The 16,416-nt window shown below is 41.5% G+C and overlaps 1 protein-coding gene across 1 annotated transcript; it reads left to right on the plus strand.

Annotated features, from left to right (window-relative positions):
* Positions 1–574: 574 nt before the first annotated feature.
* LOC117268255 (dual specificity protein phosphatase 3-like) lies at positions 575–10,997 on the plus strand. Its single transcript, XM_033644541.2, has 3 exons — positions 575–921; positions 6,128–6,360; positions 6,652–10,997. Exons 1-3 carry the CDS (start codon positions 746–748, stop codon positions 6,858–6,860), a joined length of 618 nt encoding a protein of 205 aa, XP_033500432.1. The 5' UTR covers positions 575–745; the 3' UTR covers positions 6,861–10,997.
* Positions 10,998–16,416: the final 5,419 nt, after the last annotated feature.

A 16,416-nucleotide genomic window follows, 5' to 3' on the forward strand; every position in this document is an offset into this window, starting at 1 on the left:
ATGGGTTGCTATAGCGCCCCCCTTTGGCCAATTGATGTAATATTGCTTCATTGGCATCCTCCCATGACCCTCTACCCCTGTGCCAAATTTTACATGGATTGACCAAGTCAGTGAGGAGAAAAACGTGGAACACACACACACACACACACACACACACACAGTTTTCATCATTATATAGTAAGATATTTCAGACTTTAAAAAAGTCTGAATCGGACATTTTAACTTTTTTTTATGCTTTATCAACCTTTTTTTCTGACATTTTATTACTATATTTCAGATATTTCATTAACATTTATTTGGACATTTCATTAATTTTTTTTCTTCCAGATTTTATAAACCTTTTTCAGACATTTTATTAAATATTTTTGGACATTTATTTCACTTTTTTTCAGACATTTTATCAACATTTATTTCTGACATTTTACAAACAATTTTTTGGTGGTAATAATTTCAGGTGGTAATTGTTTATGTAATGTTCTCTGGCTAAGAATCATGATAACATCCGCCCCCCCTGGTTGGGAACCACTGACCCGGGCCCCTCTGTGAGGCCTGACCGGCCCTGTGTGAGGGTTTATCCGTCACAACACTCAGCTCAGCTCTCAGTGCTGAGCCGCGCTGGAGGCGCACGGAGAGCAGAGCAGTAAACCGACACCTGTCCGCCACATTTACCTCCTCCTCTTCCTCCTCTTCCTCCTCCCTCCGGTCTGAGCCTGCAGGAGATCAACATTCCTCCATATCTCCGGTTATGAAGAACAAACACAGCCAACAGGTGAAGACAGCGGCTCCGGAGCGACTCGACATGCCGAGCTTCGAGGTGACTCTCCAACAACTCAACGACCTGCTGACGGACGACAGCGGCTTCTACAGCTGGCCCACCAAACACTTCCATGAGGTCTACCCACGGATCTACGTCGGAAACGCGTGAGTCCATCTCATATTGTTAACACAGAGATATTACAGACATGACAGTGAACATGTCGCCCTGTGATTTAGGCCATGCAGCAGGAACCGTCTCACTGAGACTCAGTTTGTCTCTGACCGAAATGAAAACAATGAACCCAAACTCCATAATCCCAAATTATCATATTAGCCTGCATGTTATTAATGCTGGTTTGACAGGACAGCTGCTGCACAACGATGTGTCTGATTATGGTTATTAATATATTATAACACAAAGCAGTGAGGGAATCATTGAAGGTATCATTTAAGTGCACTGTGTCTGTAAACAATAATGTTATATAATCACATATCCTAGAATAATAAGGACTGACTGATGAACCCTCATTATGCTCTTTATGATGAGTCCTGTGAATATAGGTTATATATGTAGATGCAGTCTGAGGATGTGCAGCAGCAGCAGAACATGCAGTGAGTCTTGTTTCAGACAGAAGCTTGTTGAATTTTTGAAGAGATGGAGGGATGTTAGAAAATGGTAAAATAGAGCAGAGACAGGAGGAGGCAGAGATGGAGGATCCAAAAATAGCTCTGCTGATTAACCTCTTCGTGCCCTGTTGATTTAAAATGTCCCCACATGCTCCACATTTCAATATCTGCAGTTAACACGAGGGGAGGCAGTCTGGGACGACTTAGGACAGATCAGAGACGCTGGGACTCAGGTCAGAACATACATCTTTAAACATCGCTCTGTGAGGGCATTTTGGATTTTAGCAGTTATCTTATAAAATCTTATAAAACCCCTTATTCCTGACATTTAGTAGTATTTTTTTGGTTTTTTTACATTTCAGTAACATTTCTTTCAGACAATTATTAACAAGTTTTCCAACATTTTATCAACCCCTTTTTTTTGGACATTTTATTAAAATTCTTTAAGACATTTAATTAACATTTTTTACCGACACTTTCCGAACATTTTTTCTGATATTTTAATAGTATTTTTTCAACATTTTATCAACATCTTTTGGACATTTTAATGACGTTTTTTTTAACATTTTATCAACAACTTTTGGTGGTCATATTTTGTTGAAACTGACCTTCAGTTAGTGGCTGTAGCAACTCTAATTCAGCCAGTGCAAACCCCAGTGCAGGGGGTCACAGGGGGGTGGTGGCCAGGAGCAGAACTGGATCTAACCTGTGTAATGGCAGCAACAGAAAGTTTGCTGATCAGGCAGATATATTTTTTTCCCCCAGACATTTCCTTTACATTTTTTTCAAACATTTTATCAACACTTTTTTTTGACATTTTAGTAGTAATTTTTTTTAAACATTTTTTTTTTGACATTTTAATGATATGTTTTGGACATTTTATCAACATTTTTTTGACATTTTATCAGCATTTTTTTTGACATTTTAATGATATGTTTTGGACATTTTATCAACATTTTTTTTGACATTTTAATGACATGTTTTGGACATTTTATCAATTTTTTTTTGACATTTTAATGATATGTTTTGGACATTTTATCAACTTTTTTTTTGACATTTTAATGATATGTTTTGGACATTTTATCAACTTTTTTGACTTTTTTTGACATTTTAATGATATGTTTTTGACATTTTAATGATATGTTTTGGACATTTTATCAACATTTTTTTGACATTTTAATGATATGTTTTGGACATTTTAATGATATGTTTTGGACATTTTAATGATATGTTTTTGACATTTTATCAACATTTTTTGACATTTTAATGATATGTTTTGAAAATGTTATCAACATTTTTTTGACATTTTAATGACATGTTTTGGACATTTTATCAACTTTTTTGACATTTTAATGATATGTTTTGGACATTTTATCAACATTTCTTTTGGACATTTTTTTGACATTTTAATGACATGTTTTGGACATTTTATCAACTTTTTTTGGCTTTTTTTATGTTTTATCAACATTTTTTTTGACATTTTAATGATATGTTTTGGAAATGTTATCACCATTTTTTTGACATTTTAATGATATGTTTTGGACATTTTATCAACTTTTTTGACATTTTAATGATATGTTTTGGACATTTTATCAACATTTCTTTTGGACATTTTTTGGACATTTTAATGATATGTTTTGGACATTTTATCAACTTTTTTTGGACATTTTAATGATATGTTTTGGACATTTTATCGACACTTTTTTGACGTTTTAATGATATGTGTTGGACATTTTATCAACATTTTTTTTGACGTTTTAATGATACGTTTTGGACATTTTATCAACATTTTTTTTTACATTTTTTGGACATTTTATCAACATTTCTTTGGACATTTTATCAACCATTTTTCGTTGTCATATTTTGCTGAAACTGACCTTCTGTTAGTGGCTGTAGCAACTCTAATTCAGCCATTGCAAACCCCAGCAGGTGGGGTCACAGTGGGCTGGTGACCAGCAGCAGAGCCAGGTCTAACCTGTGTAATGGCAGCAACAGAAAGTTTGCTGATCAGGCGGGGAGTGAGGCACTGGATAATGTAATGTTTGGAAAAGCTTGAGAGCACGTACAGCATTCCCTAAATGAGTTATTAGCAGGAGAAACTTGTTCATGATGCAGATTATTGCATAAAAAAGATAAAAGTCGATCACAGCTCTTCAACATCTTCAGTATGTTGAGCTAAAAGAGTCGCCCTCTGTATGTTCCAGGCTTTCAATCAAATGCATGTTGTAAATATTAAATGTTCAGATCTAAAAGCTTTAAAAGTGAAACTCTTAGATGGGCTGTTTTGTCCAGCACAGTGAGTCATGGCTGTATATTTCAGGAGAGTGCCTCTTTTATTCCACCGGCCTGCTCTCCTGAAGGAGCCATAATGGACGGAGCAGAAACACTTGTGTCTGTTATGTCGGATCAAGTGTCCTCACACCGACGGGCCGGAACACCCAAATGCATCGGCATAGCTCTGTGAAGCCTGGTGAAGAGAGCACGCATCGTTCTCTCTGAGCTGAGGCTTTTTATTTTGATGTATCTGTCCTGGTTCCACGGTCTGAGAGCCTGGCAGACTTTTTTTTTTTTTTTTTTGTGGAGGCGTGATGTTGCATTCAGTATTCGCTCGAGTTATTTTTAGCTCCCCACATCTAAAAGGCGGGAGGTGCCAAGTGGTACAGCAATCCCAGAGGTTCACAGTGAGAAGCAGCAGAGTGCAGTGCGTCTGTCTGACAGAGAAAAGGAAAAGGGAAAAGAATAGATAAGGATTTAAAACCAAAACTAAAATCTAAAAGCATGAAGCTGGTGTCTGTGGTGTCATGAAATGGATGCAGGAAGATTAAGAACATTTGTGCAGATACCCGTCTCCAAAACACTGCTTTCATTTCATCAGAGACTGCTACCACAGATAGCCAGTTAGCTTGTTTAAGAGCATCGGCTATGCCAAATCGGAATTTAGTCACCTTTTTTGGCCAAGTGTGTGAACACATACAAAGACAGTGATGGCAACAGCCATGGCGGAAGAACTATGTTTGTGGGTTGTCCATCTGTTCATCTGTCCCATTCTCAAGAACATGATATCTCAAGAACACCTAAAAGGAATATCTTCAAATGGGGCACAAACATCCACTTGGACTCAACAAGTAGAATTTGGTGATTAAAGGTCAAGGTTACTGTGACCTTGCATCCCTCTCATTCTCGTGAATGTGATATCTCAAGAAGGCCCTCAGGAAATTCTTCAATTTGGCACAAACATTCACTCAGATTTAACAATGAACTGATTAGAATTTGGTGATCAAAAGTCAGGGTCACTTTGATCTTGCATCTGTCTCATTCTCATAAATGTAACATTTGGGAATTTGGGAAAAAAAGACCACTTCAAAGGTCACTGTGACCTTGCAATCTCATTCTCGTCAATGCAATATCTCAAGAAGGCCTTTGGGGAATTTTGTCAATTTGGCACAAATATCCACTTGAAATCAAGAATTATCTAATTATAATTTTGTGGTCGAAGGTCCAGGTCACTGTGATCTTGCATCTGTGTCATTCTTGTGAATGCAATATCTCAAGAAGGCTTTCAGGAAATTCCCTCAATTTGGCACAAACGTTCACTTGGACTCAGCAGTCAACTAATTCAACTCATCTTGCATCTGTCACTTTCTCGTGCAGGTGATATCTCAAGAAGGCCAAAAGGGAATCTCCTCAATTTGGCACAAATGTCCTCTTGAACTCAAGAATCAAATGATTAAAAAGTGGTGATCAAAGTTAACTGTCACCTTGCATCTGTCTCATTCTTGCGGAGACATTATCTCACAAACATCTTTGGAGTTTCCTCAAATTTTACAAAACAATGTCCAAAGGACACTGTGACCTTGCATCCGTCTCATTCTCGTGAATGTGACATTTCAAGAAGACTTTGAATTTCTCTCAAATTTGGCACAAACATCCACTTTTAGTCAAAGGTGAACTGACCAGAATTTGGCGGTCAGAGATCAAAGTACAAAGTCACTGTGACCTTATCCATTACATTCTCATGAATGTGATATCTCAAGAACACCTGGAGCGAATTTCTTCAAATTTGGCACAAACATCCTCTTGGACTCATCAATGACCTGATTAGAATTTGGTGGTGACCTGTGACTGTGACCTCAAAATTCAAGTTTTTGGCCATAACTTTAAGAATTCATGGACTAATTACGACACACCTTCACACACATGTCTAACAGGATCAAATAAAAGGTGTTTATAGAAATATATGTAAAAAACACTGATTACCAACAATCTGCAGGAGTTCGTTAAATTATGACCCCTGAAAATGGCCAAAAATGCACCAGAATTACACATTTAATTCAAAATGGCTGACTTCCTGTTTAGGGTATGGCTCCTGACACTTTTTGCACGTCTTGGGACTTAACATGTGCCTAGAAGCTTTGTACATGTAAGTGAAAGCAGCTGTAGGAGCTGCTTTGTAGAAATTTTATAGGGGGGGCGCTACTGAGCCATTTTTTTGCGCCCGAGCATGAGACCCTTAAAATATCAAATCTTTCACCAGTTGTGGTATGTGTGCAATGCTTCATGACTTTTTGAGAACCTTTAGGCCTTCAAAAATGAGATTTATTTGGAGGAAGAAGAAGAAGAAAAATGACATTTCATTGAAATGGCATTTCAACAGGGTCCTCGCACCGAGAAATTAAAACTTGGATACAAGCTGGTGAAATAAACTCTGTGTCGTGTATTTGTTTTGTTTACCAATCTGTTGCAGGTTTGTGGCGATGAATGTGATGCGTCTCAAGCGTCAAGGCATCACCCACATCCTCAACGCCGCTGAAGGGAACTCCTTCATGCACGTCAACACCAATGCCGAGTTCTACGCCGACTCAGGCATCATCTACCACGGCATACCAGCCAGCGACACCGACCACTTTGACATCAGCGTTTACTTTGAAGAGGCGGCAGACTTCATCGGGAAGGCGCTGGCATACAAAAATGGGAAAGGTCAGAGGATGACAGGGCCGAGGACAGAACGTCAAGTAACCCTAACGATACTGTACTTTATCTGTATCCTGCGAAGCACGTTTTGAATATGTTTGGTGTTCATATTTATATGTTGTTCAAATGGAACTCGTTTTCAGAACATAGGAAGTTGCGAGCACGATCTGGTGAACTCTAAGCTCTCGTACAATTTCCACCTACAATGCTGTGAATAAGAACTCAAACGTAACATCTCAGATAACGATGTTGTGAACTTGGTCAAACGTGAACAGTTGCTTTTCTCTTCCTCTGCAGGTAAAGTGTACGTTCACTGCAGGGAAGGCTACAGCCGCTCGCCCACCTTGGTCATAGCCTACCTGATGCTTCGCCAAAACATGGACGTCCACACCGCTCTGGCCATGGTGCGGCAGAAAAGAGAGATCGGACCCAACGACGGCTTCCTGCGGCAGCTCTGTCGGCTGAACCAGAGGCTCGCTGCTGAGGGGAAGTTCTGGAACAAATGAAGCGGACAGACTGTCGACGTGAGAGAACAACAGTATGCCTAATTGCACATCACTTTCTTTCACTTGTTCTACAGCTTTAATGAGCCGCAGATCTGTGAGGGGGTGATCTGGAAGTGAGGACAGTCAAAGAAAGTCTGTCTCAAACAAAGGCTGACAGCACTGAGTGTATTGTATCGTACAAGATTACACATCTTACACAACCTTTTAACACACACATACATACAGTATTTTAATTGTGCTCAAACACTGGTGATACATGTGCTGCTCATACAATGTAATGTGTATGTGCAGGTGCACTGCATTCACTGTAGTCTGAATATTACATTTATCTTCAGGTAAGAGTGACAGTAAATAATCAGTCAGCATTGTAGTCATGTCCTGTACTGTCTGGTGTCGTCCTGCTGCTCACTTCTCCAGAGAACTATATAAACATGTAGAGGAATTTAAATGTGGGAGCTGGTGAAAAACTAGATGGTGTAACTGATGTGATCCCGTCACCGCCTTCTGTCATCGTCTCCATCTCTCGTCCTGTCTTGGCTTTGTGCCCTCTGTCTTGTCTCACTCCTGCACACACTGCCAAATCTTTGTCCCAGCCGCTACCAGAGGGGATGTCAAGTGGACACTGTGATTTCTCATATTGAATCAGATATCAGGGTATAATATTTAAATAAATGTGTTTAATACGCTTTAGAGAACTGCACAGTCTGCGTCTAAAAGCCTCAGAGGTACGTCACAGTGCAAAATATGTCCGGTGTCTTGTTGGTGCTTTGTAGGAATTCTTGACACGATCTCATGCTGCAGAATAATTAAATTTTTATAGTAAAATAAAGTTGATCTGATGTTAGCGGACCAGCAATAGAACAAAGGAATGGTTTGGCATTTTGGTATAGACCAGGGGTCGGCAACCTTTACGATTACAAGAGCCATTTTTGGCCAAAAATGGATGTATGGAGCCGTAAAGCATATTTGATAATGAAGGGATCCAAATTAACCGATTGCCTCACAGCAAGAGGGTTCGAACTCTAGGGTGGGGGAGCCCCTCTGTGTGGAGTTTGCATGTTCTCCCCGTGTCAGCGTGGGTTTCCTCCAGGTGCTCCAGCTTCCTCCCACAGTCCAAAGACATGCAGGTTAATTGGTGACTCTAAATTGTCCGTAGGTGTGAATGTGAGTGTGAATGGTTGTCTGTCTCTATGGCCCTTTTTAAACAGGAGTTGTGCAAATTTGCAGGAAAGCCCAATCAGTCTTTTTTCAGCATTGGCAGTATAAAAACAAAATCGGGGAGTGCAGCAAAATGCCGCCTACCTACTTTTGTTTATACAGAATGTGCCTTTTTCGGGGCAATGGGGGGCGTGAGCAAGTAACAAAACGTGTAGCTCAGCGTGTGACGTAAACAGTGACGTGGGAGGGAAGCCGCGGCTGGTCAGTCCTTCGGCGATTCTCTCGTAAGTCGGCCCGTCCTTCACCGTCCCCGTCATCTGACGGTTAATGGCCTCTTCGTTTGCGAGGACAAGGAGGGCGCGCAATTCCTTGTCTCCCCAGTTGCTCATCTTTACAGTGTCTGTCAGGTTTGTGTTTCCCTCTTGCTACTAGCTGCTCGCTAATTCCTGCTATCAGCTGTTTCCTGTTTATCCACCGCCAGTGGCTCGCACGTGTGGCGTCATCAACAGCTCCTCCCACAAGTCTTCAACAGCTCCTCCCACAAGTCATCAACAGCTCCTCCCGTTGCAGAAGGCCGCCTCAGTCTGTTTAAACTAAAAGGGTTCCACCAATATGTCTACCCTACGAGGCGGAAAATTGGGCACCTCGGATCAACTCGCCAATCCGGCTCTGTGTGTCTAAACGCTCGCAGCTTGCCGGCAAAACGGCTCAACATTCGCCAAAAATCTGGCAGTGTAAAAGGGGCTTTTGTGTCAGCCCTGTGACAGTTTGGTGACCTGTCCAGGGTGAACTCTGCCTCTCACCCAGTGTCAGCTGGGATAGGCTCCACCCCCCTGTGACCCCCAACAGGATAAGCGGTTATGGAAAATGAATGACGAGTCACCGCCATTGAGGTTTGGCAAAATTAAAAGGAAAAGGCGCCAGGTCGTAGACGTGTGACGCACATTTTAGTTGAAGAAATGTTAGAACATTTTTTTAGTTTGTGTTTGTGTGAAATCACTTTAGACCGAGAACAATGATGATTTTTGTGACAAACCCACAGGGAGCCACTGTAGAGAGGATGAAGAGCCACATGTGGCTCCGGGGCCGCAGGTTGCCGACCCTTGGTATAGACCGCATCATCATGATGTCACATTAACAACAGCACCTTACTTTCAGGTAGAAAACTGGCAATTGATTTAAATTGCAGAGATAAATGAAATCTGCAAACTTGTTTATTTCTGTATTTCAACTGTAGTGTTTAAAGATAAATAGTTAAACACCAGTGGTCCGATCTGATTTTGCTCAATTTTGTTTATGTACTGTGTTGCTTTGCCATCGTCTCTGATAAACCATGTCTGACATCAGCAGCATAGAAGTGAAGCAATGTACTGCTGTGGACGGGTGCCACAGCAAAATGTATTTTAGCCACCTAAAACCTATAAAAGTCAGTATCAGTTTAAGTTAACGCTGTATGTACCTTACACACCAACTGATTGTCATAGAGGTTGACCAGCAACTCCCGTGTTCTGCAAAGTAAAATTACTGTTAATGTCAATTTTGATGCAGGGCTTTTCTGTCCGGACGTTATTGTAAACAAATGTTGTGATTCGGTCTGTTCACTTTCTTGCCGAGAGTCAGTTAAGAAGATTATCACTGTTACGTCTGTGTGGTAAATATGGCGCTAACAACAACATTGTTTTCTAGTTGGAGCCGCGCCTCGTTTTCAAACTGTATGCTTTGACTAAAATGAACAATGACAGCAATATAGTCCACGATGAGCAGCGCTAAAATCAACCTGCGTAGTTGTCCCTCCATTGTGACATTAGAAAGTGTCACATTTATCTTGCAAGTGTACTCTTCTTCAACGTTTGCTTTACTTCCTGGATTTTTCCCACATGGAAATTCTGACCAATCAAGAGCAGCTTTCTCACACAAGGCATTTGATCTGGTCCTCTTGTAAATGCTGCCGTGAGAACACGAACCAACTCTAGGCAATTATACAACTTTGGAACAACATGAGTCCCTGATTCAGACCAGAGGAGACCACTCTAGGGCTGACAGCAGCCTTAATGTCAGTATTGGAGCCAGTGCAACGAGCAAAGTAGCTACGTGGCAGTGAGTTATCACAAAACCCGCCAAATTCTTATGCAAAATCCAAATCCTCATAAAAATAATGTGTTGGAGGACTGTTGGAAATTTTACGCTAATTCCTGCTTTTAGTTTCCAGCTGTGATAAATAGTATAATTTTGGCGATTTTTAAAGAAAGCATGACGTTCAAACCCACCAGGGGGATCTGATGTTGAGCCAGTGCTTAAAAAATTACTTGATAACTTACCCCTGTTTTGCACCGCCCCCTCATGAGTAACGAACAGTCGCTGGAAGCTAACTGTCTGCTGGCGCTAGATTCATATTTATGTATTAACCTTCTCGTGTACAGTAACTCTCGGCAAGAACGCGAATCATGTCTCAAAACGTCGAACTATTCCTTTATTGTCATCTTTGGAAAATGATGTGTCACATTTTCAGATCAAACTCTTGAAAACCAGTGACGCCACTGAAACCTCTGATTGTAATGTAAACACTGCCAGAATGTGTGAAACATTAACAGGAACTTAAACGTCATTGGAAAACATCTCAGTCAACACCTTTTGCACATTAGTGTGTTTACATGTGTGTGTTTTATATTGTATAGCAGCATGCTTTGTAATATACCTGTGAGCCGAAATGGTGTTTATATTCCCTTGTTAACACAGATATGTAAATATATATTTATTGTGTGTAACTGTGTGTGCATTATGTGTCACAATGTGCATTATTATAACTTGTGAATCATCGTGTGCATTACTGAGTAGGATGTGATGTCATCGGTCATGTCAGTAGGCTGTCATCGAGTCTCACAGTTTAACTGCTGTTATGAAGTGCACTTTATCTAATGACACTGGTGATTGTTGTTGCTCTCTTTTCATATGTTGAGTAATAAACTGAAAATGACAAGAGTTTCTTGTTTGATTACTGAGGTGACGCTCGGCACACGCTGAGTTCCAGAGGAAATAAGTGGATTGTTTTCCTGTCTGAAATGATTCCTCTAAACGGTCGTTAACTTCTGTAACTCTAAAGATTTAACGCTTAGTCTGCCGTTTAAAGGCAGGGGCTCAGTTTTCAGGCTCACTGTATATACTGCAACAGGCAGCCAGCAGGTAATGTCTTACTGTTTTGTATTTTTAGATCTGTTTTTACAGCAAAATTTAGTTGAAGACATATAAGGGCAAAAACACAGAATTAACAAACAAAATACCTTCACCTTCTGCAACTTAAAGTCATGACCTCAACTAAAGTCAAAATCTAAGGAGTCAGTGTCGCGCTCAGCTCGGCTCGTTATCTTTAAGGGAGCATTTAGCAGTTTATATTTCCCATGACTAGATTTAGCTGCTGTCTCAAGGATGACAAACTAAATTACAGTGATATTAGTTTATGATAATGGATATATACTCACCTGCCACTTTATTAGGTACACTTTGCTGGTACCAGGTTGGACCCCCTTTTTAATTCTTGGTGTCACAGACTCAACAAGGTGCTGGAAACATTCCTCAAAGATGTTGGTCCATATTGACATGATGACATCACACAGTTGATCCATGATGAGAATCTCCCGTTCCAGCACATCCCAAAGGTGCTCTATTGGACTGAGATCTGGTGACTGTGGAGGCCATTGGAGTACAGTGAACTCATTGTCATGTTTGAGATGATGTGAGCTTTGTGACATGGTGCGTTATCCCGCTGGAAGTAGCCATCAGAAGATGGGTACACTGTGGTCATAAAGGGATGGACACGCTCAGCAACAATACTCAGGTAGGCTGTGGTGTTTAAACCATGCTCAGTTGGTACTAAGAAAATCTCCCCCACACCATTACACCACCAGCAGCAGCCTGAAGCGTTGATACAAGGCAGGATGGATCCATGCTTCCATCTGAATGTGGTTTTTCCAATCTTCTATTGTCCAGTTTTGGTGAATTGTAGCCTCAGTTTCCTGTTGTTAGCTGACAGGAGTGGCACCTGGTGTGGTCTTCTGCTGCTGTAGCCCATCTGCTTCAAGGTTGGACAAGGTGTTCAGAGATAGTATAGTCTTCATCAGGTCTTTTAGTTTTCAGAGTGCTAGGCAGCTGTTTAGAGGAGCCCATGGCTGCTGATTGTTGGGACAAGCTTTCAGGAGTCAGTTGAAATGATCATCACCTGTCCTTTCCTAACGATGACCGTGAAGAAGCTCATTAAGGTCTCAGACCCTGGGAAAGTTCTCTGAGAGCTCAAATGTCTTGAGGTGCCCTTTTTTCACTCTAGAATTGTACAAAACAAAATCACTATCTAGTTACTGCTCGCACTGGCTTTATATGGCAGTGTAGCAGAAGTGAATAAAATGGTGGTTAGTCAGCACTTTGTCCTGTAGAGGGAGCTGTAGGACTGATATAGATGCACCAGCGCTGAGATCAGCTGGGTCACCAACTCACACTGTGCTTCAGTCAACATTACAATATAAATATTAGAGGCTTGTGCTGCTACAGCAGCTGTTCAGCATAATTATGTAACACTTTAATAAAACATACTGTTTTTATATTGAAGCAAACGTTGGCTGAGTAGTGTGACACTGTGTTTTTGGACATAGTGTTCGCATACAGGATTTAAAGGGACAGTTCAACCGATTGTGCACATGAAGGTCAGTTTGTATAATGAGATCTTCAGGTTCTCTACACAATAATACACAGTTTGCATTACAAACTGAGGCACTGCTGGAACTTAGTGAGCGTGTTGAATTCTGGTCTACAACATAAAATACATCATTAAACACCTCACTGTGAAGGAAAAAGGCCGTTGCTACCAAGTGGCTAAATGAGACAGCGTCATGACGCCAACACGACTTTATAGCTTTGTTCTGGTGGCGACATTAAAGGGGAACTAATGTTTTTTCAACCTGGGCCCTATTTTCTGATCTACTTTTGTCTAAATGAGTGATAGGATGTTCAATATGTGACATGTCTCCAGTATGAAGCTAGGGCTGACCTGCCTGCAGCCTGTGAGCGCGCGCTATATTAAATAATAGGGCACTCAGACAGCGTCAAACAATGTCAAAATACGTCCACTAAAAGTGCATTTTTTTCACACAGATAGGCTCGGATTGTTAGTATAATTATCTGACAACATAACGGAAAGGAGAAATGAACGTCTGTGTTTACCTTTAGCTGGATTCAGACATGTTCCTCTGCCTGTTGCTGCTCCCTCTCTCTCCTCGTCCATCGCTCTGCGTCCATGTACGTCCCTGTACGTCCGTGTTCAAATAAATATTTTGACCAACTGGATCTGGATGAGCCATTTGAATTTGATTAGCACCCGTATTTATTTGGACACGGACGTACACGGACACAGAGCTCATTGAAACTGAAGAGCGGACGAGGAGAGAGAGGGAGCAGCAACAGGCAGAGGAACATGTCTGAATCCAGCTAAAGGTAAACACAGACGTTCATTTCTCCTTTCCGTTATGTTGTCAGATAATTATACTAACAATCCGAGCCTATCTGTGTGAAAAAAATGCACTTTTAGTGGACGTATTTTGACGTTGTTTGACGCTGCCTGAGTGCCCTATTATTTAATATAGCGCACGCTCACGGGCTGCAGGCAGGTCAGCCCTAGCTTCGTACTGGAGACATGTCACATATTGAACATCCTATCACTCATTTAGACAAAAGTAGATCAGAAAATAGGGCCCAGGTTGACAAAAACATTAGCTCCCCTTTAAGTCATGAACCAAGATAGTGAACACAGCAAACCTCACAAATATCAGCAAGTTAACATGTTGCTGTTAGCACGTTAGCATTCACACTATCTGACACTATAATGCATATTCTGTTGTGGTGTTGACGTCACGTCATGCACCTGTGGTGTCGTTAGTTTAGGTTAGCTCTGTACTTCTGGTGTTTGCATTGAGATTTCAATAATCAGTGAACTGGTGTTAATTTATGGAGATAATCTTGCTGAAAACAAAAGAACGTGTAAGTATCATAATCTTTTGTTTACCACAGAGCTTATTGTCTGCAATTATCTGAAATCCAACGGAAAAATCCCGCTGGCCTGTTGATGACGGACCCAGGGTGATGCTAACTTCTGTGACAGCTGACAGAAAAACGTTCTCCATGGGGCACTCTGTTATTATTATTATCATAAACCCTGTGAGGCAAATTGTGATTTGTGATATTGGGCTTTATAAAAAAAATTGATTGATTGAATTGATAACCAGTGCTGCATGACTTATATAAAACACACAAAACAAATTTTGTTCAAATGTGCAGATTCATGTTTTTAAAAATGGTCGACATCATCAACGTGCAGACGATTCACCATCAAAACAAAACGAACATCACTTACTTACACTCCTCCACCCCCTCTGCTGCGTCCCTCTAAATCCCCGCCATCCTGCCAACGGCCTTTTTAAAGGAACCGCCTCCTCTCTTAATAAATGTATGTGTGTGTGCGTGTGTGCATTCCACAGGTTTGCGCTCGATGCCGGGGCCCCTCGCCCTTGCCGAAGTTTTCCCTCTCATCTGTTTTCATACACGCTCTCTTTCCCTCTTTCTATCCCTCCATCTGTCTGTCTGTCTCCTCCTCTCTTCATCTCAGTCCAGGTCTGACGCATGGAGTTGACACAAGGTCGTGTCTGTTAGGAGACGAGGGTAACTCTCTTACATAACACCAGTCTGCATGAATGAATCCATGGGGGCAGGGCAGCCATGTGTTTTTAAGTGTGTGTGTGTTTTGTGGGCAGTCAGGTGGATGTGTGTAATGCAGTATGACTGCACCATGCAGATCCTCAGAATCTGAAACAACTTGTTTCTAACTGGTGGATCAATTTTTAGCCTTCAAACTGAGCTGACCTCAGCCGTGGGTCAGTCAGTACAAACTCATGCTGTGCAGCTCAACATTGTTTAAAATGAAAGAAACTCATTTTGAATTCTAGCGTGGATCCTAAATTTACAAATATACCAGGTTGAATTTTTAAATGTGCAGAAAATGATGCACAAGACGTCTTCAATATTTGATGCAATCATGAAGCACTGGGTCTGCATGATGGTGTCAATGCTAACATGCTAACAACTTGCTGATATTGGTAATGTTTGCTATGTTCACTATCTTAGTTTAGCATGTTAGCATGTTAACATTAGCTGAGTAGCAACCCAATAGCCGGAAAAATATTGGCACTGTGTGTTTGTGCAAACCACAGATACGCTACATTTGTACGTCGTTATATAACGGATACGTAACAGTGCTGCTGTTAATGTGTGGTTAGGTTCAGGGCACAAAAAAGAACATGGTGTGCCGCAGGGATGATGTTTCCTAAGTCGACATGGAAGTTAGCATCACCACGGTTCCCTAGACAAAAATCCAATGGGAAAATAAGCTCTGTTCAGCAAGATAATCTTCACAATGAAGACCTTTTTTTTGGAAGCGTAAATGAAATCACCAGAAGTAAAAAGCTAATGTTAAGCCCTTTTTAAACAGGAGTTGTGCAAATCTGCAGGAAAGCCCAATCAGTGTTTTTTCAGCATTGGCAGTATAAAAACAAAATTGGGGAGTGCAGCAAATTGCCGCCTACCTACTTTTGTTTATACAGAATGCGCCTTTTTCGGGGCAATGGGGGGCGTGAGCAAGTAACAAGTAACCTGTTCTTCACCGTCCCCATCATCTGACGGTTAATGGCCTCTTCGTTTGCGAGGACAAGGAGGGCGCGCAATTCCTTGTCTCCCCAGTTGCTCATCTTTACAGTGTCTGTCAGGTTTGTGTTTCCCTCTTGCTACTAGCTGCTCGCTAATTCCTGCTATCAGCTGTTTCCTGTTTATCCACCGCCAGTGGCTCGCACATGCAGCGTCATCAACAGCTCCTCCCACAAGTCATCAACAGCCCCTCCCACAAGTCATCAACAGCCCCTCCCACAAGTCATCAACAGCCCCTCCCACAAGTCATCAACAGCTCCTCCCAGAAGTCATCAACAGCCCCTCCCGTTGCAGAAGGCCGCCTCGGTCTGTTTAAACTAAAAGGTTCCACCAATATGTCTACCCTACGAGGCGGAAAATTGGGCACCTCGGATCAACTCACCAATCCGGCTCTAACGCTTGCAGCTTGCCGGCAAAACAGCCCAACATTCACGGAACATCTGGCAGTGTAAAAGGGGCTGTAGTCTATAAACAAACGTCACCACAGTCGCATGACTTAATGTCGCCAACACAACAAGGCACGAGGATGTTTAGCTCTCTCATTTAGCCACTTGTTAGCAACAAGCTAGCTTCAAGGCTTCAAATTTCACGAGTGCACTATTTACTGATGTATTTTTAACCCTAACCCTCGTCGTGGTCGACCAAAAGACTGGTCACCACA

Source organism: Epinephelus lanceolatus, chromosome 18 (genome assembly GCF_041903045.1).
Source record: "Epinephelus lanceolatus isolate andai-2023 chromosome 18, ASM4190304v1, whole genome shotgun sequence".
Lineage (NCBI taxonomy): Eukaryota > Metazoa > Chordata > Actinopteri > Perciformes > Serranidae > Epinephelus > Epinephelus lanceolatus.